This window comes from Anneissia japonica, unplaced genomic scaffold (assembly GCF_011630105.1).
Source record: "Anneissia japonica isolate Jap-2015-1 unplaced genomic scaffold, ASM1163010v1 scaffold1764_len714935_cov166, whole genome shotgun sequence".
NCBI classification, from domain to species: Eukaryota; Metazoa; Echinodermata; class Crinoidea; order Comatulida; family Comatulidae; genus Anneissia; species Anneissia japonica.
This window is the reverse complement of record NW_022757468.1, coordinates 555,751-582,949: the sequence shown is the minus strand read 5'-3', so window position 1 is coordinate 582,949 and position 27,199 is coordinate 555,751. Positions and strand designations below refer to the sequence as shown.

Genomic DNA, 27,199 nt, shown 5'->3' with positions numbered 1-27,199 from the left:
AGACATTATAGTCTGTAATGCGATTAAAATTATAGAAACAAATTATTAATTATGAACAGCGCCGACAAAACCTGCTTTGTAAGCTGTTTTCTCAAAACCTACATGGCTAATATTTAATGAATTGAATACTCATAGCTTTGATTACTCTACTAAATAAACACTGTTTTAAAGAAGGATTCATGCAGAATCTGAAATACCAAAACCTCAATTTTGAATTTTTCCTACAAATTGCTGGTAATGCCAGAGCCGGTCACATAAGTTTCAAACAAACTGTCGCTATTCCGTACATTATGTCATTCTTTTTGTTTCTAAATTACTGGTAATTTTTTTAAACAATCACATTCTGAAGTATTGGGAAATGTTCTGCCTACTATATGATATTACTTAAGAGTTACTGAATCCCATGCATTTTTCAGTCTGTTGTTTTAGCTGTTGCTGCTTCTTAACATGTGGCATCTAACCTAAAGTGAAAGCTGCTGGTAGGAAATTTGTATCTAATTGTGCTTTAGTTGCACTTTCAATCGGATGTTGTTATTAAATTCCATCATATCAATGTGTTATGATTACACTGGTTTTTTTTATTTTAGTTTATGTATTATTTTTAAGTAAGGTAAAAAAACACATAAGTAATAATAGCAATGTTTATGCCAGCTTTTACCATTTAAAAAATATCAGTACTGGTGTAAACCCATCTCGGGTATAAGACCACACCCCTATGATTTCACATACCATCGCTTCCTGGGTGTGGGGATGATAAAAATCAGATTATGATTCTGATTAGGAACTCAGTTGACCTTCACGAATACTTTCGGAAAACAAAATCAAAAGAGATCTTTGAATTTGGACACAAAAAATGCCTTTTGATTGAGTAGCCATAAGAAATGTTTTCCGGTTTAAACTTGAATGATAATTTTTTTTTGTGAATCTACAGTAAACTGAATAACAAGAAAGCACTTATTGATTAACTTGTTATTAAGTAACAGTTCTATTTCATTCTATAACTCAAGTGGGCAAAGTGCAGCCCGTGGGCCGCATGTGGCCCGTCAGTGATTTTTTTTCCGGCACGCGACAACCCCTGCTATAACTAGAACTAACAATTTCCTCCAAACAATTCTTTAAATATATTTTATATTTAATCATGAAAGAACTGAACAGTCTCTTACATCCCCACACTTGTTAATTAAAATGATCAAGTGATTTGGGGTGGAATCGAAGTCAAGACCTCAAGGGTAACTAGCCTAGGTTAAACATTTCCCACACGAATAAAATAAACGAGCGGTACTGGGTAAAGACAACTTGATTTCTTGCTTCGAACAAGGCATCCCATCGTAGAAGTCTCATGAAGATAAGCCTATCCAATAGTCCGACTTGACAATCGACAAAGATAGAAAAATGTTAAATACAGACAAAATGTATACATTCAGGCATTATAACATAAACAAGTTGTAATTTAAATATTAAGCTTAATGAATGTATGGTGTTAGTAAGCTCATAGCTCATATTTATGAATAAAAATAATGTAAAATATAAAAGAATCCTGTTCTTTAACTGTTAATAATAAAACTTAATTAATAAAACTGTTTATAATTTATATTGAATTTGAAGTAACTTTCTTCAGGTTGTAATTAACATTGTTTTACAAAAGTAATTAAGTAGAAAAAGAAAAGAAAACTTCAATACATGTACAGACAAGTCAACCTTTTTACAATTTCAAATCGAAAAACAGTATATTCATATAAATGCAGTACACTACTGAAATGTAGAGCTAACACTAACTTCAAATTACAAAACAGCCTACAAAATACTGTTGTCACTGAAGTGAAAATCATTACAATTACAGAAACAGCCTATAAAAATACTACTGAAATAAAATGAAAATCATTGCAAATTTAAAATGTTTACAGTAATTGGAAACCAAAAACTCTTTACATACAAACAACAACTCTTATGAAATTTAATGTTTATCTTTGGATTGTGTTCATTCAAAAGTATGCTGAATTATAAATACTTACACACTTCCTGCTTCTTTGTTTTGCATTTGAGTAGGTGTCACTGTATAGCCTACTGAAAATTTGGGAATTTTTCGGGGTGATCCACCTAGACAGTGAGTTCAAAAGTTAAGTACTAGGTGTTTGGAACTCCTATTTCAACATTGCATTTTCCTGATAATATTTTTGTTTGTCTAAGAAATATAAAAATATATGAATTCTGTCATACTGTTACAATTATGAAACATTCAGATCAATATCAATGTGTTATATTAAAATATATATATATATATATATTCATTATTTTTACAAGTTTTCAACATCTGCTATATATGTTGCTACTTCAGTTCTTAAGCATCTGAACATGTGTTCACTTTAGTGTGCAAAAACACCAAGTTCTCTTTTATTATTTTAAAATATTTATACGATAGCTATGTGGAGCCGAATACCTTTCAGCATTTCGCCTAAAAGTGTTTTCTGAATTTATTGTAAATAAAGTCAGAATATTCTGATGCAAATCAAATATTTGTAGTTTAATTTAATACTCAAACTGTCATTCCAAATATTTATTACGTAGGTTGATATATAAAAATACTGGTACATTATTGTTAATGCTGTATAATTGAGTGTTCTCTATTCCTGTTTGTTTAGAGTTGTTTTTCAGCTTTCCTGTACAGTAGATCTGTCTTAATTCTGCTGTCATCTAACCTGCCTGTAATTCTTTCCCTTATGTCAACCATAAATTGCCATACACAGAGATGACTTAATTTAACATTCCGTTATATTTTCTGCTGGTTGTGTCTTTTAGTTTTAAAATTTCAATTTGATATGAACAGTAATAAAAACTTGAGCTGGTAGGCAGGTGACTGAAGATGACACATCGCCAATGCAAAGTCCTTTAGTATTTTTTTTTGTATAGAAAATGTTCCAACCAAAATGGCTGAAGTCGTTATCATTTTACAAGGGCTCACATTAAAGAATAAGAGCGACCACCCACCGGTCCGCGCATTCCTCCATGCTTAAATTTGGTACAGGCACAAGTTACTATGTTGGGTTTTTTTTGGAACAGCTAATAAGTTAATAATTAGAAAGTTTATTTGTACAAAAAAAAATTATTATTAAGAATGTTCATTTGTACAAAACTAAAATATCTTAAAATTGAAGAAAATAAAATTTCTTAAAATTGGGGGAAAAAAATTGAATGCCAAGACGCGATTCAATCTCACAACCTTACGTTCTTTCAAAATTCAAATTTAGCTCTTTTGCAATTAAACAAATGGATTGGATGAGACAATTTACATTACACAAATAGATAAAAACATTGAAAAAACAGGATAAACACCAATATTAAGGGGGTAAAATAGGGAAAAAATAGGCAATAAGGGGTCAAAAAGAGAACATCAAAAAAGTACATCAAGAGAAAACAAAAATCAAAGAACCACCAAGAAACAGAACACATCCTTAACTGGCCGTGCCACCCATGCGACGTGCCCTATTTGTGGTAATGGAAGTAATGTACAGTCCTTGCTGAAACCCCTGTGTAGGGAAACCCTGGGGTCCAACTTTAAAAAAGGATGATGAACTTTTGTTGGAAATCACCTCTAGTTTATGAGTACAAAATTTCCTGCATGTCCGTTCAAAATTGGCAACGCTGGACGCTTTTAAAATTCCGGTAACAAGAACAAGAAGGGCAGTGAGGCTCTGGGGTCAGCGCCTTGTGCGGACCTAAAAACATATATTGTTGTTCAGTATAAATGAGGTTTGCCATCCCAAAACCAACATATCATTGCTAAATGTTAAAGATGTACTGTACTATCAATGATGAAGTAAAACAATTGAAAATTTTAATCCACATTTGCATTACATAATTTGTATATTTAAGTAAGTTGTTAACCTACGCATACTCTTCCTGCCTAAAAACAATATTTAAAAAAAAATCATTGTATGCTAATTCCTTTGCTTACGACATCAATTGAAGAACACATTGTTGTCATTGCAAAATTTGTTGATCATTAAACCTGACAGTTCAAAGTTCTGAACCCCACTTTCACCCATAATTCAGTTGTTATCATTTATTTCCTTGTACTGTAGCACAACCAGCATGTTTTTCGTCAATATGCCAAACATTTTGTCCTCAGGGTTCTTTCTTTTATTTAAGCTGTCTGACTGAAGTACTGTATCCTTAAGCCATATACCGGTACCTCCATGCTTAAGCCAATCCTTGTTCAGATCATTATTAGTAATGGCATTGTCAAAATTTGGGCAACAACACAATAACCATAAACTTTTTCAGTTCTGTCCTTTGTAGCGGCCATCCATTTTGGTAGAATATATAGCATTTAAAGGCACTACAACAAATTTATTTATTTATTTATTTATCTATCTATCTATCTATCTACAGTATCTATCTATCTATCTATCTCTATTTATTTATTTATTTACTTATTTATTTATTTATTTATTTATTTACTTACTTATTTATTTATATATTTAAAATTAGTCATGATATATATGAAGTATTAAGCTTTGTCCACATTATCGACTTTTCTTTGACAAACTGTTGTACATGCCCATTCCTCCATGCCCATATATAGTCATGATGTGCCTATATATAGTCATGATGTGATGTCATCATGACCAAATTTTAGCATGTCACAAATTTTTGTGAAATGAAATTTGATAGGTGTGGACAGGGGTTTATAGCTTGATGCTTGCAAAACTTACTGTGTCAAAACATAATTGGTCTTCAATTCTAGGTTTATTTTTTATGATTTTTTTACATTACAGATAGTAGGACTACCTTCAGGCAGTATTTCACTTCTTTCGATTCATATTGCCTATTATAAGTGAGGCACAGGGTTTTATGCAATACTTACATCGGCTTCATCATCATGTTTTTTCCATTGTGAAAGGTTCGCAATTCTATTTATTACTTCCTTCAGCAATGAAAATCGCTTCAAAATTGATAGTGGATACCACTTCGATCATCCCGGCATGCCGGAAATTGTCTTGTTTCATACGACATGTCACAGACTACATACAATCAAACATATTGAATGTATTATTACTCCTACAGAGATTATTCTTAATAATTGTCACCGAGTATATAATTGAAAACCCAATGAATCTATTTAAACATTCGCCTCATCAATACAGCTTAATATAATTTATTGCATACACAGTAATAATTTTTTATGGGATTTTTTTTACTTAATGCACAGAGATTTCAAATTTGATAAATTTGCAGGCATGAGACAATTTTTTTTTTGTCAGTTCCACCCACCAAGAAATGTTTCCCAAGTTGCTCCAATTTAGCATAGTATTTTGACAACTAAAAATCTGTTAAAAATTTGCTTTTTGTGAGAATAAATATATTTCAAACCGCATCTGCAAGCTTATCACAGCGACGTGACCTGTACGGATTACATAGTGTGTGCCAATGGTCTTCGATGTAACAGTGCTTGGTAAAACAGCAACATAGCCACAGTGTTAGTACACAGCTATTATGGTAGATCGAGAAGTTGAGAAAATGGTGTTAGATGACTAGAGAGGGTAATAATAGATTTGGGAGAAATATTTTAGAGAACTACTTAATAAGCCTACACAATTTGTTTAGTTTTCAAAATTACATTCATGCATCAGGTTTTGGTCTTTGAGTGGGAGTGTTTTGAAAGAGACCTCGAATCCGCGAGTCTCCTTGGTAGGTCTGCAAGTGTTAGATTAGCTAAGATGGACACATCATATAATAAAGTTATTATATCATGACCAACATTTTTGACACGTTGGTAAAAAGATTTCATGGAGGGTTGTTCTTTCGCTGTGTGGTTTTTTTTTTCTTGAGGGGGTGGGGGTGTTCAGGTTTATGGTATAAAGTAAGTCATGGTATATGATATCTATTATACTTAGGGTAGTTACTGTTTCTTTAAAAAAAAAAAATTGTTTATTGAAAGTGGGGTATATTTCCACACTGACAATATTTTGATCCCAGTGCATTGCATTGTCATAAGAAATGTAAATATTCTACAAGTGTTTTAAACAATGGGTATTTACCCTAGTTTATCAATTGTCATAACAGAGATCATTTGTATTGGCAAGGGTAAAATTGACTTTAGCTTAGTTTCAAGAAGCAATCACACAATTATCTCCCTGCCTGTATATATGCTGTTTTCTTTTGGAACCTGGAAAAATAACAGAACAATCTACTCCAGGTCCCCAAAGTATTAACCAGCCCCATAATTATTGATGGCTGTAGCCAAATGTCATGCCTGCATTTTGGAGAGTACTGTACAGGCTGTATTGTATTTTTACTACTACTTACTATAATACTATTAAAACTCACTACTTTAAATAATACTGTACTTCACATAAAAGATTTCTCTGATTACCCAGAAAACCAGTTATAATCCGGGATTTTGTCAAATTTAAAGCTTCATTGTTAAATTATGAAGCAACTGCCATGGCCTTGTTGAAGGAGGGTCACAGTAACAACTATCATGTCAAAGTCAATTTTCTAGCTTGTTCTTGAAAAAAAACCAATATTTTTAACTTTAGTAGAAGTGTTAGATTTATTTGAATAAATTCCCTCTATTTGTTATAAGAGGATTTGTTAATACAAACATCATAAGACGTCTATAGAAATCAAGTTTAAATTTAGCATAATAAAGCCATTCCGTAGTTTTGAAGTGCGCACAAATTGAAACTCAATTGACAAAGTATCCCCTTACGCTTATTTGAACCAGGATATTTTTCATCTCCTTTATATTGAAGAATCCACTTTAGAGTTAGACTAGGGCTTTATTATTCACACAGACTATGGCAACTTCAGAAATTTTACTGAGAGGACAGAGGCCCCAAACGCGGAGATGCCAATCTGGGAGAATTAATAAGGGGGCGGGTAGGGCCATGGCTCTTATTCATTGCTCTATATGAAAAAGGGCTAGAAAAAGGGCCACACCCACCTCAGCAGCTATTCTTAAAATAATTTTTAAGAATAGGCATCTATAGAAGATCTTCCTCTGCCGCAGAGGCGGGTTTAAGATGGTAAAAGTTGTACTTTTTTACCACAATAACTGCAGTCATAATTTAACTGGATTGGTAAATTGATAGTTTTAGTCTGACAACCTCAAGTTTGCAGTCGATGAGACCGGAGGACCCATAACTGTCCCCCCACCAGTAACTTCCAGCGTCTGCAGACACACATCATACTGTATATTTTGGTCCTCTCGCTATTTGAACTACTTATTGCAACTATTCTATTGTCTCAGTGATTTATTTGTCTGTATGTGACACAGGTCTACAGTCTTCACATATAGTATCTGTAGTAAATTACAGGAAATTGAATCTTATATTTTTAAACATTTTCTTTCCCTTTTGAATTTCTACCAAACAAACATAATAATATTTTTTTGCATTATTAACTCCACATTTTTACTGTGTACTGTATTAGTTATTCCCTCCTAATTATTATTAAATTATACACTTTTTAATTTTTTTTATAACACATTTTATATTAGAACACTGAGGCTGAAATTGCTTAAAAATTAAGAACAAAATAAGAAATTGAGGCTGAGAATGTCATGAGGTGGTTTTTTATTTTTGTTTTTAAATAGAAAAACCAACAAATCTATCTATACCTTATTTGCAGTACAGTAGGTGTGACTATGTAATACCTTCTATAATACAGTACAGCAATAAGAAGAAAGTAAGAACATTTTGAGCCTGAAATTGGCAAAACATTAACACTGAGCTTAGGCAACAACCATGCCCATATATGGATGGGCACATCATACAATTTGTAATATGATATTATGATGTGGATATTTAGGCCTTTTAATTTTTTGCTTATTTACACTTACAAGTACAAATTTAGAACCATATTACTAATAGTGTGTTGGTACAGTATAGGGTATCTGATATGATTTTTCTTCTTTTGTTTTTTTTTAAGTCTGAGATTACAACAAGTAACTCTGTACCCTTTAAGCGTGCTGTTGTGTGGTTGTTGACATTACAAGCCCTCATTGAAAAGAATCAGGTAAGAACAAATATCATTTATTCATTGTTATATATGTTTAATTTTTAATTTTATTAGAATCAGTCGTATAGGATCTTTCGATTTGTGCGACGATGCGACGCTAGAATGGAATCACTTATGCGTGACCGTCCTACCTGGCGTCCTACGTTCTCTGCATACATAGATTTGGCCAAATTGCGTTCCAGAATCTACTCGACGTCATTACGTTCTACATCCTACCTTCGTTGCAATAAAAATCTCCCTATTGTTATTTATAAAGCTCATGTAAAGCCTCTATGAACTTCACATTATTTTACTTTGTGCCTTGTATCAAACACAATGGAACAATTCAAATTCCCCCCAGGGGGAGTATATCATAATGTTGCAGTTAGTAATGAGTGCATTATTTACTTATTGTTTGTTTATTGTCTTTATTTCTGGGAATTTTTTTTAGGATTATTCTGTTGATCAAAACAACTTTACTCTCTTATCTTCTGCCTCATAAAATTTATTCTATACACATTTACATATTGTGTATAGAATAAAATTTATTCTATACACAATATATAAATGTTTTTCTTGTTTATAGGGTTTTTATGATAACAATTTTGTAAATATCATTTTGAGTAATGTACTTAAATTTAGCTTCTATGTCAGTTATTATTAGCTTACTTGTTTTGGATTTTGTCAATAGATTATTTATCAAATTGGCTTACCTCTGTCTCTTTGTATGATTAATAGTTCATGCTCATTAAATCAATTCAATAGATGGATAATGGTGATAGATTAGTATCTTGGGCTAAACTTTCTAAGCCTTCACTGCTCCCTGAAAGCTGCTGAAAGGGACTCATACATGTATACATCTAATAATACTGGACCCAAATACCTTGGTGTATAGAAAAGCCAATTTTGGCTATTTTAACCAGTTGCAGGATATTGAAAAAAATATTATGCCCAAAAGAAATTTTTTTTTCTGGTCAGGTGATATCATTATTGATAATATTCATAACGAGTGCAACCACTTGAATCCGAGATTATTTCCTGTCTACTCAAGATGATTCAAGGTCTGATTAGAGGCTTATTAAAAACACTTCTAAACCAGAATATTGTAAACATAGTAGTTAATAACACTGATAATGATTGTCCAAGTGGTGTTACACTTCCCTGGATTGTCCAGGCAAACTTTAGTAATCTAAATATTCAAATATTTATCAAGACAAAAATAACTTCCTTGTTTAAATTATAAAGACTAAAGACCAAATAACAAACAAAAAGTGATTTCTAAGATCATATGAAAATATTTTCATTTTCAAATTTCATTAAATTACAATTTTACATTGTAGGAATGATGTTTTGCCCTACCTAACGTGTTATTGCACCGAATACTTAGTAAGTTCCCAAATACTTGCAAACAAATTTTGCAAGTGATTCAGATAGGGAATCGAACCCACGACCTCCAGATAACTAGCCTGGTGTCATACCACTAGACCACCGAGCTTGCACTTAGTGACTAGTTTTGAATCCGATACCCAAAAAGCAGCGGGTACTGCAGTGCTATGCTAATTTTACATTATATTGTGTTATTTTCAAAATGTGTTCATGACGCGGTGTTTACTATATTGAATTTGGTGGTTTAAGGATGATTTGGTTTCTAGGGTTGTATATTCAAATGCAATGAAATGCTGGGATCTGTCTTACAGCTAAAATGAACTACCTTAGCCTTATCTTGAGACTTGTACCCAAGACAACAAAAAAATTGAATTCAGATTCAGAAATGCTTGACTATTGACCCTGGTATTAGAATTTAATTTAGCTTGTTTTGGAGTAGGCCTACATGGTTCGCTCTTTTCCCTTTTCTTCTTTCTTTTTTAAAGTGGGGAGTGTAGACCCGATTGCCACTCCCTGGACCCGCCCCTGTGCACTGCCTGTGTTTAATTTGGAGCAACTTTTATTTTACCAATGTTTTAATTCTAAGAAAAGTAATTTTGATAAGAGTAGGCCCTACTGTATCTCACAAATTCATTTTAAATAACAATCATGTGTCCCTTTTGTCTCGTGTTAATTGGGCATCAGTTTATGGAACACTGTTTCACTTGTAGGTACAATTAAACTTGCTGTTGCTTGGGAAAGAAATATATTGAAAAAATATTTAACGCTACCACTTTGAAAAATTGTAGGCTGCGATACATGAGAAGTGTCTACTGAATGAATAATACAATGGAGCCGGTTTATTGCATTTTGGGTCACTGATAACAACGGAGTAGTATCACATGGTATTGTGAGGTAACAACGCAGTACTCTATAACATACAGAAACAAAAGCAGTTTTTTTTATCACATGTATACTGTTTGTTTCTTAAGTCAAATTGTGCTAATATTTGTTCTGCATGATCTGGCAAGTATACTCTTTAACATCCTATTTTGTGGTTTTCTATTTATCTGGCCTGAATCTCAGAAGGAGGTTATTGAACTTCTAAATTTGCTCTGTACTGTACTTCCCTGGTCACCATTAACTACTTGCTATCTCACCAATTAATCACTCGCTCACTTGCTTTACCTTACATAAGAACTAAGATTATGTTGTGTCAGTACATTTTTTCTCACTGGCACACTTTTTTTCAAACACTATGAAACAGTAGTTGCTTTGGTGTAATTAAATGTTTGGTGGTAGGAAAGGGGAAATAATTTAACACAAAGTGCCAATCTGGGGAGGGATTTGGAGATATGTACCCTTTCCAATGGTTAGAGCCGGGGTGGTCTAGGTCCTATGGTTGGTGTACAAGTGCTTGAACCCATAGCTATTCAGGTTGGAGGAAAAAATATCCACTTCACAGTTTACTCTAAACAAAATGAATTTGTCGTTCAAAATTGGAGGTGCCAAAATATTGAACAACTTGCCTGTTAAAATACAAAATTGTTACATTCAATTCACTCTTTTAGATTAGCTAAAAATATCAGTTCTTCCAATTAAATTTTATCTTTCAAATTACACTTTTTCACATTTTTTTTGTAAATAATAAATAATTGTTAATCTAGTTCTCAGGACTACAATACTGAACAGGTACATTGTTAATATCCTGTTAAAATGTTGTATGTTGTATTGTTTTTGATAATATCGGGTTGTACTGTACCGAAAGTAAGGAGTGAAAATACGAAATGATTAATATGATTACTGTAAAACCTCGAATTGAAGCCCTGAGCTTCTTTTTTTGCGAACTTTAGATGGGCTTCTTTTCGAGGCTACTTTTGCAAGGTAAAGAGGGGCTTCTTTTCAAAATGAATGTTGTAAATTTTGTGAATTTGTACTATAAAACAATAAATACGGCCACTGTAACATCAATCTGTAGCATGGAGTGTATTTAACTGATATTAAATCACCTAAATTACTTTTTAAACCAAGTTTGTTTTTAATATAATTTGTTTTTTGAAATTCATGAACAGTGTATATACTGTGCAATCTCAAAAAGAAGCCTATGCTGTCTTGGAAAGAAGCCCATGGGCTACTTTTCGAGGCTAATTTTGCAAACTAAAGAGGAGGCTTCAATTCGAGATGGGCTTCATCTCGAGATTAGAGATTAAGCCCACTGGGCTTAAATTTGAGGTTTTACAGTATTTAATACTAGATCCAATAGGAGGATGTCAATGTTCATTTTCATCAATCATTTTAGTTGTAGTTTGAATGGATATAATGAATAGAATATTTATTTAGAAATAATTTTTTTGGTTTGTCAATGAAATTATTACCTTCGTCTTTCGAAACCAGATAATGTTTTTCTTGCTGTTGATTTGAAGTATTTTATGAAAATAATTTATGAAAATGCATTTTGTGTATTTCTTTAGATACTTGCTTAATTTTTTGTATTTAATTGAATACCATGATTTTAAACTTTTCTGCTATATGTTTGTTATTCCTTAAAGTATTTAATCATGTCATTCTTATTATTATTTATATAAATTTTATGATTTGGAATTCATTTTCGTTTAGGTTCACAAGAATGCTGAGTGCCAAGCTGTTGTTCAAGAATGGTTACGAGAGCGGCATCAACTCAGGTAGGCAAACCTTTGCACACTGATTAAATCTAAAGCAGTCACACAATAGATTGCATGTCTGTCTGGCCTGTGCTTGAATACTGAACAATATGCAAGCTATGGTGATTCCCACATTTTCTTTTATGCTTGAGGGTAAGTTCTAGGAAAAATTTAAATTTCCATAATCTTGACCTTGTCCTTTGAACTTTCCTTCCAAAAAGTTAATTATTTCTTTCTTATTCAACATTCTTCAAAATTTTATGATGATCCATCCCTTAGTTTTTGCGTTATTTTGCTAACAGACAGACATGGGTGAATACATATACCACCTTAGTGGAGGTAATATTTGCATTAGTGATGTAAATCCTGAATTTTGAATTAGATCTTTTAACTTGTTTTTACGCTTGAAATCATTACAATTAATTTTCTTTTTTAGAGTTACAACCAAGACGCTCTTCAACCATCAATTTGGAAGTATCTTCCGCACGTACCATAATCCCACCTACTTCTCACGCCGTCTATCACGTTTTGCTGACATTTACACGTCGTCTGTTGATAACCTGATGTCATACTCGTTGGAGCATTGTTTTTACCCACAGAGGGCAGCCTTGCCTCATGAGATGAACTTTAACCTGCATCCTCATATTGAGGACGAAACACCACAGGGTCCCTGGTCTGGAATTTTCCAAAAGTCATAAGTAAACATAGTCTTAACATGAAGGTATTATTGAGAAGGAGATCACTCGAAAAAGCTACGCACACGCAGCGCTATGCAAATGAACCAAGATCAAAGCTGCCGTAGCGCGTGAAGAACGTTTGCGTGATGCCTTTGAAGTCCCATGTGTTCCCCGCCATCAAATTTTCAGCAGGCATAGTTTACCAAAAAATTGAACAGGGTGAAATGGAGAGCGCACTACATACAGTCAATCACTATGGCTGCGCAATCATTTCCATTTTGAAGCTGATACATTTATCTCTCATAAAATATCAAACATATTAATATTTTCTACCAAAAAAAGTTTCGAATTTAATGGAACATTTACATGACCTTTAAAAGTATAGTATATTTCAACTTCAATTTCCATAAATTGGCCAAAATTCACTAATTCTAATAGTCTTTCATATTTATCAACAGTGGTAGTCTCATAATGCTTATGGTGAGACTGCATCAATCTTGTGTCTGTGTTAAAAAAGTAATCATCCCGAAATTTCCATCCTCTGATTAGCTGTAAAATTACAAATAGCCTTATGTTAATCCTAAACTGTTCAATAGAAAGTGCTATTTTAGTAAGCATAGAGGCTGCAACTTTTGGGGTGATTTTGGTCATGTGCATGCAAGATGAAATTAACGTAGATATTTATAAAGTATTGAGTAGTAAGACAACCTAATGCTTAAAATGTAACGTAAAATGCAGTGTATTGTATCTCTACAGTGTCCTGGTATGTTACTGGTTTTTAATTATGAAAGATTTTAATCTTAATAGTTTGGATGAAAGTTGGATTTGAAGGAGAGTTCCTGTTGCGATTAGGCGAGACTTTTTTATTTCATGTTTCGCGTTTTAATTCTAAATACTATAAGAATAGCAATCAATAATAAATTAATTTGGTTGTTGCCTGTTTACCAATACAAACTGGACCCAGTTATGTTTTCAGAATATTTTGTGTTTCATTTATTTAAATTACTGTATATTTGAGAGAAATGTTTTAGATTTGAATTTTAAAATTAAATCCAATTTTTTGTGGACCATAAATTTGTTGAACTTTGAACATCTTTGCTGTACATTGCATTCAAATTGTGACACCTGCATATCTAATGTGACAATTCAAACTTTCTTGGAAGTTGCTGACCTATTTTACTGAACGAGAACGAGGGCTACTATAAGTAGCTTTTTACACAACCAAATGTGATTTACCATCATGATAGGATTAGATTGGATTTCTGTAAAACCATTGAAAAACCAATAACCAAAAAAAGTCCAAACTGTGGTGGATTGGTTGTACACCACCATGAGACAGTCCCCTACTCAATTCCAAAGAGTGTACTGAATTCTTTAACAGGCATATGGGCCATATTGTACATGGGACCATTGGCTCAAACTTTCTATTCCAAAAGATGGTGGGTCTTTTAAGCTTGTAGCAATAGAATTGAGCCAAAGGATTGAAAGGATCTTCATGGTTCATTTTACACCAGTGGCGTAACCGCTATGAGCTCTCACTGGCTAAAGCCTTAAAACCCGGCCCTTCCCAGACCTTAAAAGGCCCCATCCCAGGCCTTGAAGGGCCCAGCCTAGGCCTTAAAGGGCTCTGAAATGTCTATTATCTTTCCCCAGGGTAGTACGGCCCTGAAGCCTTTGCCAGGGGCCTCTGATCTTTTTGGTACTCCGCTGGTACACACATAATTGATACCACCAGTTTAGATCACTACAGTGTAAAGTATGGTTTGAGTTTTATTTACTGGAACACATTTTTCTACTGTGGCACCAAGTACATCATGAAGTAAGACTAACATAAAGACATAACATAAACTTAATTTAAAGTACATTTACACTACAAATATTGGATTGAAACTTTCAAAACTGATGAGGTTACAGTATAATATTCTATAAAAAAAAAATTGATAATGGTTTATATTTTACTATTGATACCAACAACTGTGGTGTGTGCATGGACCTGTGTGTGTGTGTTCAGCAGGTAAACTGAAAATAATTTAATGTTGCAAGGGAAAATATACGTACAGTAATATAACATTTAATTGAACAATGGAATAGGTTGGTTTGGAATGTGGATAATTTGTGATAACAAAAGAAGAAATATAGATGATGATGGTACATCGCAGATTGATACTCTAAATCTTAGATTCTTATTTGGAAAGAGGAAATTCCGGCGCTGTACATCGAACCCTAAGCGATAAGATATTATGTACTCCCTATGGTAATAAATACAAGTAAACGTTTGTGCACTGTAAATTTTGGGACTTTCCCAGTACGTAACCGAACGACGGAATGGGTGTCAATCCAGATACGGACAGCATGGTAAATATTTGCTGTAATTGGTCTGTGCAGGGAGGTACAGTATATACCTCCCTGGTCTGTGGTGTTGGATAACAAATCCATGTAAATAATAGCTGAAGAATGATTATAATCTTAAGAATCAATAGGAATTGGTATTTTTGGGCAGGGCCATGCTTATGATACACCTAGGCATATTATTTGGCAAGTGTTGTCATTTTAAGTAGAACTATACCGATTGTTGTTTTCATCGGACCCCTAGGCCTGTGTCCATTGTTAAAGCATTTTATGTCAAAAATGCCAAAGGTTAAAATAATTTACTTATCTTCATATGAATATGTTTCTAGCCGGATATGTAGCAACAAACACATATGTTGGCATATTAGACGTTGTTATACAACGAAAGTCCGTAAAAGTTTCTGAAAGATAAACCAAATCCTCTATTCAGGAAATAATTATAGGCCTATTATTAAAGATTATCCCCGATCATGTCCGGAACATGTCAAACAAAGGCATCAACAAACCAATAATGCACACTTCAGTTAGTCTACACTAAGCAGCAGTCTACGCTAAGCAATTAGGTAGTTTTCCGCAATTGTATACAAACAGCACTCTTTTGGTACCCCCTCCCTCCCTCCCTCCCTCTGAAAGTATACATAAAAAAATGTTGATTTTACAAAACCATTTTCCATTTTGTTTTTGTGAAGTCAACTTAAGCATTGTACTTGGTTACATAGAAATGTATATTGCACTCCCATGATTGCATTATAATTAGTCGTAAATATCTATTATTTAAAATGTAACGAAATGAAGTGTACCAGTTTGTCTTCCCTTTTTCCTCCCCCCGCAGCGTACTGTTCGTACACTTGTAAGTTGATAATTCTGAATGGCTCCTAATTTGTTTAGTTGTATACAAAATGATTTAATTAAAATTTTAATTTTGTAAGAAATATAATAGAATCTGGTTTTGTTTTTATTTTCTTTCTTTTTTTTTTTTTTGTGTATTTAGGAAGTTAAAATCATTTTCTGGTTTTACTAATGTTTACCTTGTCCTGATGCTGTCTCAAGAGCCACTTGATAGTTCCTTTTATTTTTGGCAATCCATGGAAGACAGCATCATGTTTTATTTTTGTTGTTACTTTTCCTGAAATAAATGTTGAATTCTGTTGAATATGAAGAGAACTAATATGATTGTCTAGGTCACACTGTATAATAATATAGTCCTTTCATATTTAAGTTTGTAGTTGATTATCATGTCCAATAATATAAAGTTTGGCTTTTATTCGAAACAGAAGACAAAACTATCCTGTCGATGAATGAATTTCTAGGTGGAGTCTCGCCCCATTACCGTTTATTTATGATTATTACTTAAAATATAGGTCTATAATTGTTTAACATTTATTCATCTGTGCTAGACGTACTTTCCTTCATAACAGAATACATTTACTGACTCATACGATTTCAGATTCTTTAGAACTGGTAGACCTACGTACGGCAACTTACGGTCTGTAGACTGTTTCTGATAATTGTACTCCAATTTATTAGTGGCAGTAGGCCATGTTTTCTGTTGAAGTGGATTATAAGACTAATGATAAATTATTTTAGCATTTTGATCACAGTGGTACCGGCAATGGGGGGGGGGCATGGGGTAAGGGTCACGGTGCATTTCCCTCCACGTTCGAGAATTAAAAAAAAATAATTCGCCGAGGAGAAAAAACAAATCTTATAGAGTTTACAGATTGTGAGACAAAAAAAAAAGGGGGGGGGGTTTCAGGGGTTTCAGGGTGGCCTTTGGTCACGCCCACCCCGGTCTGGTCGGAGATGCCCCCCCTCACCCCGTCTGGCAAATTTTGGCGCCACCATTTTTCATCAGTTTTCTTCAGTCAAGATTAGGTCGCCTACGCCGTTCCGTGTTTGTGGTCGGTTTTGTCAAAGCTAAATATAATTGGTTTGTGTAGAATCATTGCGCAAATGAGGATTCTTGTAATAATGATGTTTGCAATGGAAAAGTTTTTACCTCTTGAATAAACCAAAAGCTCAGTGTTGTTTCGTCACATTTACCAACATTCAAAGCGATTTGACAAAGATTCCACCCGTAGTGTACGTATCAGAAACATACGTAAACAGGCCTTTAAACAAAACAGCCGAATCAAGGAATACTTCAACTGTTGGCACTATAATAAGATACAGTCGAAATTTGGGCACCAGATGCTTAATACAATCAAGCATTAGTAAAGAAAATAAAATAAATGGGCCTAATAAAAAATGAATATCAAATTAATAGAAAGCGTATTGGGATTTTCCAATACAACCCAATAAACCTGAAGCGGATTTTTCCATTGGGGATTTACCACCAATTAAAGTAGGCCTACTACCGTAATCTAATACTGCGTGTGTTTTGTTTACTGGACTGAGCACGAAAATTACAGATCACATTGATCCGAGACATAAGACAACCCCATCAAAGTTTGGTGACGAATCCACAAACATGCAAAAATATGCTTCTTCGTTCCGTCTCGGTTGAAATTATGGAGTGGTTCAGAAGATCTATCAGCGATTAATATTCATGTAACTCGGCAGGTGACCTGGATCCAAAATCCTTCAAACGAGGAGGAGCGGTGTGTGTGTGGGAGGGGGGAGGGGGGTGTGCGGGGAAATAGGAGATTATCAATTAGATTAGTGGGTGGGAAACACTAGTAACATGAGTGGCATAATAAAGGGGCGGCCGAAGGCCATTTGTTCCGGCATTTAGTAACTGTTCTACTATGTTGATTAATTTTAAAAGGCCGCCATTATTGTTGTGTGTATTAGAAATTTAAAATGCAGTGGGTCCCCCCCTGCTTGGTGTAGGCAGTGATCCCACAATTCTATAATAGCCTATGATGTATATGGGAGAATCTCATGGTTTTGTTATTTAGTATAATTGGATCCAAAATGATAATTGATCCCTTTGACACCAATATACTGAAGGGCCAAGGGTTTTACTATTGGGTATCTATAATTTTTGGAGATAAAAAAAAACAAGAAACATTTGAAACATTTCAAGTATCAAGGATTTTTCTAAATGAAAAATTGGTGAAAAAATAATATATAGCCATTTGACACCATAAGGTAGTAAGCTAAGAGATTTTAGTGCCATTATTGTTTGATATCGTGTAGGCCTATTTATTATTTATATTTAGGAGTACCGTGGATTTATCGATATCCAAAATTCTAGTTTTATTTTTGGATACAAAAGATCAAAGCATTCTTACTCTAATGATCAAAATTTTTGAATACAGTGTCGGGAAATGATTTAAGGCTATTCAAAAACCTGGATATCCTAATGAAGAGCATTTGACTCAATGATACGCATATAAATGCACTTATTGCGACACTGCGATACAAAACCGAGGAAGAATAGACGACCCTCTGCAAAACAGGGTGACTAACCTCCACTTGTGTGTGTTCGGTACTAAACTGACCATAATAACCTGGTCGGTTTCCAAGGTCTGTTACCCTGGTCACGTTCAGTCGCGCACGTCACATCCATAGTCATAACACATCATGACGTAACTATCCTGCTAACGAAACCTTCGCGACAGTTTAATTAAATTGCAACTAATTAATTCGTATTATGTTAATTACTGTAGCAGGACCTATACTGATGTTTTATTACTCCGCTCGTTTGTATTACTCTTTGACCTTTTTCGCATAATATCCCATTTTGTTTCAAAATTAATGCAACAGTTTTCCGAAATTGGCAGAGGGGGATCCTATACTTAATCATTATTTAAATCAATAACAATCTAGGAGACTATACCTACTTAGCGGTTCATAATCATGGAGCTATAATAGGTATTTTTTATAGCTTCATAATCATGGTTTAATCATTGATAAAAAGGTCAATCAGTCACAGGAAAACACATAAGCCCTTTTATATACATTTATGCTTATAGCATATCTTTATTATTACAGGTTCGGTCGTAACATAATTAATATTAATGTGCATCAGCATTCGGTTCAGGCCAGTGGCGTTAATGCTCTCGTGTGGCCTATGTGTAGGGCGCCGCCGACAGCCCCTACCCATAGGCCATTTCCGGACATTTATAGTTGGCTAATCATTAATTCTCTTACCTCAGCCCCAACCATGGTGGGGCCGAGGAAATATAGACCTTCCATCTGTGAAAGTCCCCCCCCCCCCAACTATGATGCGGCTCTATTTCAAATTTCTGGATCCGGCCAGCACTGATATTAAATCATTTGCTTTGTTGTTAAAAAACATTTAGACAATGACAAACATGATTTAAAAAAAAAAACAACGAGCATATATAAAATCCCACAATGGAAATGGCGACTGGAAAAGAATCTATGAAAGCCACAAGGCCCCGTCCCCATCGTTACACAACTATTCGGGCTCATTCAACCAGACTCGGGGGTGGGAAACGGAAATTGCGTCTATACAGTAGGACCTACTAATTGGCAGTTTCCACGCATTTCCCCGTAAACAAAATTAAAAATATGCCATGCCAAGGTCCTGATGAACGACATGTGAAACCAAACGAATTGAAGGTTCTTTATACAGTATTGCGTCAGCATGCAGCTTGCGGCTTGCAAAATGTTAGCTGCACATGAGTGTATACAATTTATATTTTTGCATTGTTAGGCCACGGTAAACATTGTTACCAGCATATTATTATATTTTTAGTTCAACCAATGGCCATAGCTTACGAATATAATCATGATTTGATAATCATTCAGTTCTTGGTGCACTTTCAGCTGCGCTCATAAAATACAGTAAGTGGATTCAAAATGCAAAAAAAAATCTTATTCACATGTATTGTCCCATGCTAAATACCCAAAAAAAAAAAAAAAAAAAAAAATCATAAAAATATTTTTTGAAATTAACTTACCCATTTTTAAGTAACATAAAAGTTATCAACTTTAACATAGAAATCAGTGTATTATACATATGTATGTATATATATCTTAAATGTATATAGATATACCTATATATCTTAGCATCTTAGCTTAAAGCTAATTAGGCAATACTAATTCAATATTTGTAGTATGAAGTTAAGATCTGTTTTGTTATGTGTTAAGCCATAAGGTAAACAGACGTACGACAGCTATATTTTGTGATAGGCCCTATTTTCCGATTGAAAATCTATAATAATAAGGACACTGCGGCAGTTAAACAATTCACTGCAATACAATAAAAATAATTCGACCACTAGGCTTTTTATCAATCTTTGTATGGTAACTAACGGGATTAGTGTCCACGCAGATAACGTGTGTTTTGTGAAGTCCTTGAGGTAAATACTGCAGTGAACAGGACAAGGACGAGGGACATCCCCGGTCTGGATTTGGTCATGTAAAGTTCTTTCGTCATTCGACAAGCGTGTTCATGCTTACGGTGTATGTGGTTCACAGTTACACAGCCAATAGCATTACAGCATCACTGACCTCATTTGCATATCAGAGCTCACACCCTCGCATTTAAAACAAACATATGACACTGTGGTCCGGTATTCTCGTCATGAATTGTACGTACACCGTGGAACCAGCAAACAAACTTATATTTATCCAACTATTTATTGAAGGATAAAGCTTTCGGTGGGTACCCTGCGAATTCTGACAGGCCTGCCTTATATTGATCATTAAATTGTGTCGTAAGTCTTACACCGACTGTCAATGCAGTGTATGCCATAGTAGCGTAAGACTGACTACAGAGAGATAGGTAAATCATCAGATAGGTGATTTTCAAACCAAGCACTTCTTGAACAACTCTGAAGATCAGCCAGGCAGGATGAGTACCAATACTGGTCTTAAACTTAGTGACAATGAGGTGGCCCAGACAACCTCAATTCTGGGAGTTATGAAAGAATTTATCGAAGCCGTAAATGATATGGACGAAACTGTTTTGATTCCAAGTCGTTTAAAAGACATGAAAGCGGACGCACCCACGGAATCTGCAATCGTACGATCGTCATCGGCGTCAGTTGACATATCGATGTCGTCTCTGACAGACTTTGAAATTTCGTCAGACGAAGAGTCCGTCTCATCAAGACAGGTTAGTAAAGGACAGAATACTCAAGTTCTACAAAATGTTACCCTTCATTCCTACTATTCTATGTTGAAAGCCGTGAAAACGGAACTCGTTAGAGGCACCGCCGACGACGAGACGAACGGTAACGAAGGCGATGATGCGGCGTATAACCAATGTGCAACTGCCTTTAAGAAACACCTTGCAGGCCTTTACAACACCCTCCAACATATGACGAACTTATCAAAGCAATTGACCAGCCAGTACCAACAAGAATTAGGGGACCATCAACAGTGCATCAAGCCGAAGACATATACTGTTTAATTTAACTAAATCAATAAGTTAAGTTCTACCAATCGCACCTGATTCAAGTATCTAACATTATCCCTGTTTCATCACGATAATTGTTGTCATCTGCCTGAGTACAGGTTGTGGCCTCTGCTTGAAATGCAACTATTGTACTGTACTGAATTCGTACTAAATATGGACCACGGAAATCAAGCAAGTCAACTCTCGTCTGCATTTCGTTCGGACATTTTGTTAATAATATTAAAGATTGAAATTATTCGATAGCTTCATTAACATTATATCTCAACGGCTATTGTCCTGGGGATAAGGAGATTCTTTTTATCACAAAACCATCGATTTAACCTCCATCAATTGTTGAATTGTTGAAAAAAATATTTGTGGTAATTTCACACCACAGTGCTGATATGGCCGTTAATATTGTCGTTGGTTTCTGTTGAAAATTTAAATGTTAATTGTTATCCCATGAATGTATTCTGTACTAAATGTTACTGTACTATAATTATTATAGTTATCACACCTCCTTTGTAGATACAGTACTTGAGTACAGTATACCACCTCGTTAATTATCTACTGTTTAAGTACTGGATGTACGAAGCATGAAAGGTACTCTATTACTGTATTGTACATGGTGTGACGTCATTTGAACTGAGTCAGAGATTGATTATCGTATCGTACGATCTATCCCTGGACGCTTTTCCTATGCTCAGAATTTTTCTTCTGTGTGATACCATAGAGAAAATATATGGTGATACTGGCTTTCCAAGTAAATCAGGGAAATGACAAACAAGAAGCCATGTTCGTATAAACTTATAAATATACATCTGTCGAAGTAAAACGAAATATTTTGTTAAATAATATTATTAATACATGGCCGGTTTTGTCCCTGTATTTACTTTACTTACACAAATACTTTAGGCAATTTTTTAATATTTAATGCTTGAACAAACTGAATCTGGTACAGGTACTAATTTCCTTTTCCTGTTAAAATTGTTTACGTTTATGTGCAATATAAATAAAAACGTGGATTAAAAAAAATGGTCCATTTATGCAAATATTATTATTATTTTTATTATACATTCGTAAAATATTTTGTATATTTAATTTGTATCAGATTCAGATTTCATATGACGGCATGGGATAATAAATAATTAACTTAGTGACCAATTTTGAAGGGTCATACATATTTTGAATGTCTGATAGATTTTTTCAAAATTGGTTAATGACTATAAAAAGTAAGATATTGTTTACATATTAATTAATAAAATTTAATTTAATTCATATCTCCTTTATTGTTATTTTTTCACGTTTCTTGAGGGTCGTACACAATTATCAACATTTTCACACGTGTACAAACAGTACTCTTTATCGTTACCCCCTCCCTCCTTCTGAAAGTGTACAAAAAATTGTTGATCCACTAAATGTACTTGGTTGCTTTAAAAATGAATATTATGTCCATGGTTAAAATTTTACCATTACAGGTATTTGACATATTGCATGTTATTTTGAATCAACATTTTTATGCATATGTAAAAGTGTACAAATGTGTCTACCCCTCCCCTCTAGCGTACTGTTTGTTCAAATATCAATATAGACATGTGGAGAAAGGCATGCACAGATAAACTAATCTATATTAATGTTAATTCACCGTCGTCCTTCAATAACAAGTTAGACCAAACTTGTTGAAACACTGCTTAAAATGATCTACAATAGCTCGGGTTTAATATAGAGTATAGCCTATATTTATTATCAGGTTACACGTACTTGTCATGTTTCAGGTAGTTCGCCTTCCCCACTGCGCTTGACGGTCAAAATATCCGTAAACCTCACCCTGAAGCTGCCCGACTGCCTGCTTGTTTCCCCGGATATTCACCATATTTTGCGTTCAAGCATGAACATCAGTGATCGTACCATACTAAATCTCATCGTTCATTAAATGTAGTCCAAGTTGGGAAATCACCCCATTCTAGGGATCAGCTCAACATTGTTTTTTTTTTTTTGTTCAGGAGTCCAGTATCTCTATAGACGTGTGTGTGTATCTGTCTCTTATACACATCTAGATGTGTATAAGAGACAGAGTTGGACCTTCAAAAAATTAGCTTTTGACAATTCAGAAACAAGCCCATCGTATGATCCTTGCAGTAAGCTATCAAAAAGCGATAAATATCGTGGCACGCTCCTCTACAATTGCTGCGCATGCCTACAACAATTCAACCGTATAATTACTGTACAGTACTCGGTTGTTGTTGCGGCAGGTGTGCAACGCAAACATGTTGACGGCCCGTAAGCCGCATAAACCCCATCCCATTCCCACACTCATCATCATCACCAACACCATTATCGTCATCATCATCCTCTTCGTTTTTAATCCATCATTATCCATCATCATCATCATCATCGTCGCCATCAAGATAAGAAAAGAAAAATCAGTTTCTAATGACTTACAGACGTTTTACTACTACGATGTTTAACATTTTTGCAAACGATAGTTAAAGGTTATATAATTTATTATCACTATAAGGTCCGTACGTTGATTTTGCTAGGAAAATATTGTTATAATTAGAATTTAGCAATTAATAAGCAATTAATTCATTAATAAGTTCATTTTTGACTGCAGTGTAACTTTGCAAATATATTTCGAACTTTTCTGGGGTTTTCAGTTTTTCTAGTTTGCGTATAATTTCCAGTTTGCAGGGTAAAAAAAAAGCAATTTTTTTGTGATTTATGCAAAACAACTTAAGCATGACCATATAATTTAGCTTATTGTGATGGGTCTAAACACGTTACAATTTACATTTGACCTGCAATTTACATTTTTTACCTTTTCAAATGGGAGAAGCAGTCAGGAGAAACAGGCAGGGGCGGATCCAGAGATGTCCAAAATGGGTGGGGGAGTGGAAGAGGGACCGAAAGTGGGGCTGATCGAGATAACAATACCCTAGGGGTATGCCCTTGCGAAATTTCTGTGTTGATACGCCCGAAAATAATATCTGATGCCTTTCGGGCGATCGTTTTTTTTTTTTTTTTCTTGATCGTTTTTTTTTTTTCTTTTTCTTTCTTTATCTTTTTTCCTTTTTTGACTTTCCAAGGGGAGGGGGGTGTGGGGCAGACAGGGACATTGCAATCCCAATCCAATTTTTGTCTTGGAGGAAAAAACCGATTAAATAAAATCATTTACCCCTAAATTGTCATAATAGGGCTTCGCCCCACTGGAACACTTTCGATAGATTTTGAGCTACGCCAGACCATGCCCACTTTTTCTCCCATTGGTGACATAGTTCCCCTCGTCGGGGACCCCCCCCCCCAGTCGGGAAAATCCTGGCGTCAACCCTGAGGAGCAATTTCACTCTAGATAAGAAATTAGACAAATTTTACCCACTTGCAAAAACAACAGAGGGCGCACTATACTATAGTTTGCTGTGTTTAAAAAATTGTAGGGCTACTATCGTTTTGTAAACTCACAAATTGACTTTAAAGTTCACTACCACCAATGTATATGTGTATGTTCGAATAAATATATAGGGGCCTATATAGGGCCTACTTATGTCTAACGGCACAACAAAGCTGTAGGCTTTATTACCAAAATCGGGGAAAACAAAAAATGCTATTTTTTGCGTGTAAATAAATTTCTTCAAATAATTTTCAATTTCACAAACAATTTAGAAAGACAAAAGTAATTAGAAAATTTTCGTAAAACGCATGGAACATGATCAAGAAAAGTCAAAATTGGCAGAAAGGCGGGGTTAAAAAATGATGTGGAGAACTGTCTGCCGCAACAGGTAACTCAGGAATTTAGTTATTTGAAATGGGTAGGCCCTATTTACAAAGCTTAGTATACAGTATCTGGATATTTTGATGTTCACATTAAATTAGACACAGTTCAAAAAAAAAAATTGTCAGTTAAAAACTGTGTGAATTCTCTAAATCAGTGCTTTCAGCAACTTTCCGGATTGATATGCATAGACTTATGATATTAAACACTGATTTTGTTATAACTTGCATTTACCTCAATAGATGTATAGTAATTAAAACAATTAATTAATAGAGACTATTGTCACAGGATTCCGTGTACACAGTACACTTAATTCACCTGAAGATACCGTAAAACCTCGAATAGAAGCCCTGTGCTTTTGCGAACTTTGGGGGGCTTCTTTTCGAGGCTCTTGCAAAGTACTAGAGGGGCTTCTTTTCAAAATTAAGTCTGTAAATTTTGGGGATTAGATCTACTATTTTGCAGCAATGGCCGCTATATCATGTGGAGTGCATTAAATCACCTACACTAGGCCTACTGTGTAAACCAAGCATGTTTAATTTACTTTGTTTCTTTGATGTACAGTGTGTGTGTATTGTAGGACTGGTGGCCTTCTATCTCGAACGAAGCCCATTGCGGCTATCTTCAAAAGAAGCCCATGGATGGGCTGCTTCTTTTCGAGGCTACTTTTGCAAACTAAAGAGGGGCTTTAATTCGAGATGAGCTCCTTCTCGAGATATTAAGTCCATACTGTTTTTTTTTTGTTTTTTTTTTTGTTGTTTTTTTTTGGTTTTTTTTGTTTTCAGTTTTTATAGGCGTGAAAAAAAATGACTGAATTTTAGTTTTTTATTTAGAAGATTGTCGTATTTCTTATTGTGTACTCTATTATTGTTCATTTTCTATTATCTATTATACATGTACGGTATATTATCTATTATACATGTACGGTATATTTGGTATGTTTAAATTTTTAGTTATTTAGATTATAGATGGTTATCTCATTGTTTCACGTTAAAAGTTTATATACGGTACATTCTATTTTTTTAAAAATAGTATAGGCCTACTTTGTTTAAATTAAGTTTTCATAGGCGTGAAAAAACAGATTGAATTTTCAGTTCTCTATATATAAAATTGTCCTATTTATTATTGTGTCACTGCTTATTTTTGTGCAAGATACCGATAAATTAAGGCTACCACTAGAGGACGTTCAATTTTTCAGTTATTTAGATTGTAGAGGATTATTTTATTGTTTTATATTAACGCTTTATGGACTTTGTCATTTTAAAATCACCATTAATTAGCTATCGCGATACAAAATCTGAATCAGATTTCGGCTAAATTAAATGGCAATCGAAGAAAATTCCCGTAAGCTCACAAATCATACCTGTATAATAGGCCTACACTTAGCAAACAATGCCAGACAGTATTTGATGTAAGAAAATTGAAAATTGATGAGCCTTCATATTCTACATATGAAATAGTACAATATAGGCCTTAAGGTGTCATAAAATAATAGACTAGCAAAACGATAATTTACCATACCGTACCAGCACACCGTTAAAACAGCTAATTCTCAGGGTAGCTGATGTTGGAAACTAAACCTTATGTGCTAAAATTATTTTTGGATGAATTGTGATGATCCAGGTACTATTCTAAGGTGTTCAGGACATATCTGTCAATAATGGAAGAGTGTTTTTTGTTTCCCCCCCCCCCACCGCCCCCAGGTTGTGGTGACTTTTTAAAGTACACAATGATAATTATTTTCTGTCCTGGTGACATGAGAAATTTAATGATGATTGTTGCCTGGTCGATAGTCTGCATGTGGCTTTGTAAACATAAACATAACGCCTTAGTAATGTACGTAAACACGCGCGTTTGTGGGACACACCAAACGCGCATATTCCTGGCCCCATGCTCTGGTTGGTCAAAAATGGAAAATGAAGAAACTGTTTGGCGCCCTTTAACCGTTTAGACCAGAGCCATAGATAGAAAGAGTTGCGACATTGAGAATTTAGAAGCCATTTTGTTTCATACGCGATGCGCGTTCTGTGTCTAACATGATGTGCGTTCCTGTGTATAATAT

General features: G+C 34.4%; 2 protein-coding genes across 2 annotated transcripts in view; both read left to right on the top strand.

The window, feature by feature from the left end:
* The window catches only part of LOC117124771 (5'-nucleotidase domain-containing protein 3-like), a gene marked incomplete in the record, with an annotated part of 29,589 nt that extends 16,718 nt beyond the window's left edge, over positions 1 to 12,871 (top strand). Inside the window, 3 exon segments of the mRNA XM_033271094.1 lie at positions 7,933 to 8,019; positions 11,983 to 12,047; positions 12,463 to 12,871. Coding sequence (XP_033126985.1) covers positions 7,933 to 8,019; positions 11,983 to 12,047; positions 12,463 to 12,724 — 414 coding nt within the window.
* Positions 12,872 to 20,515: 7,644 nt separating this feature from the next.
* LOC117124758 (mid1-interacting protein 1-like) lies at positions 20,516 to 22,648 on the top strand. The gene has a single exon (XM_033271079.1). It carries the CDS (start codon positions 20,823 to 20,825, stop codon positions 21,381 to 21,383), a length of 561 nt encoding a protein of 186 aa, XP_033126970.1. The 5' UTR covers positions 20,516 to 20,822; the 3' UTR covers positions 21,384 to 22,648.
* Positions 22,649 to 27,199: the final 4,551 nt, after the last annotated feature.

Excerpts from the sequence above, each read along its gene's own strand:
- LOC117124758 (XM_033271079.1), top strand. The coding sequence starts at position 20,823 with ATGAGTACCAATACTGGTCTTAAACTTAGTGACAATGAGGTGGCCCAG.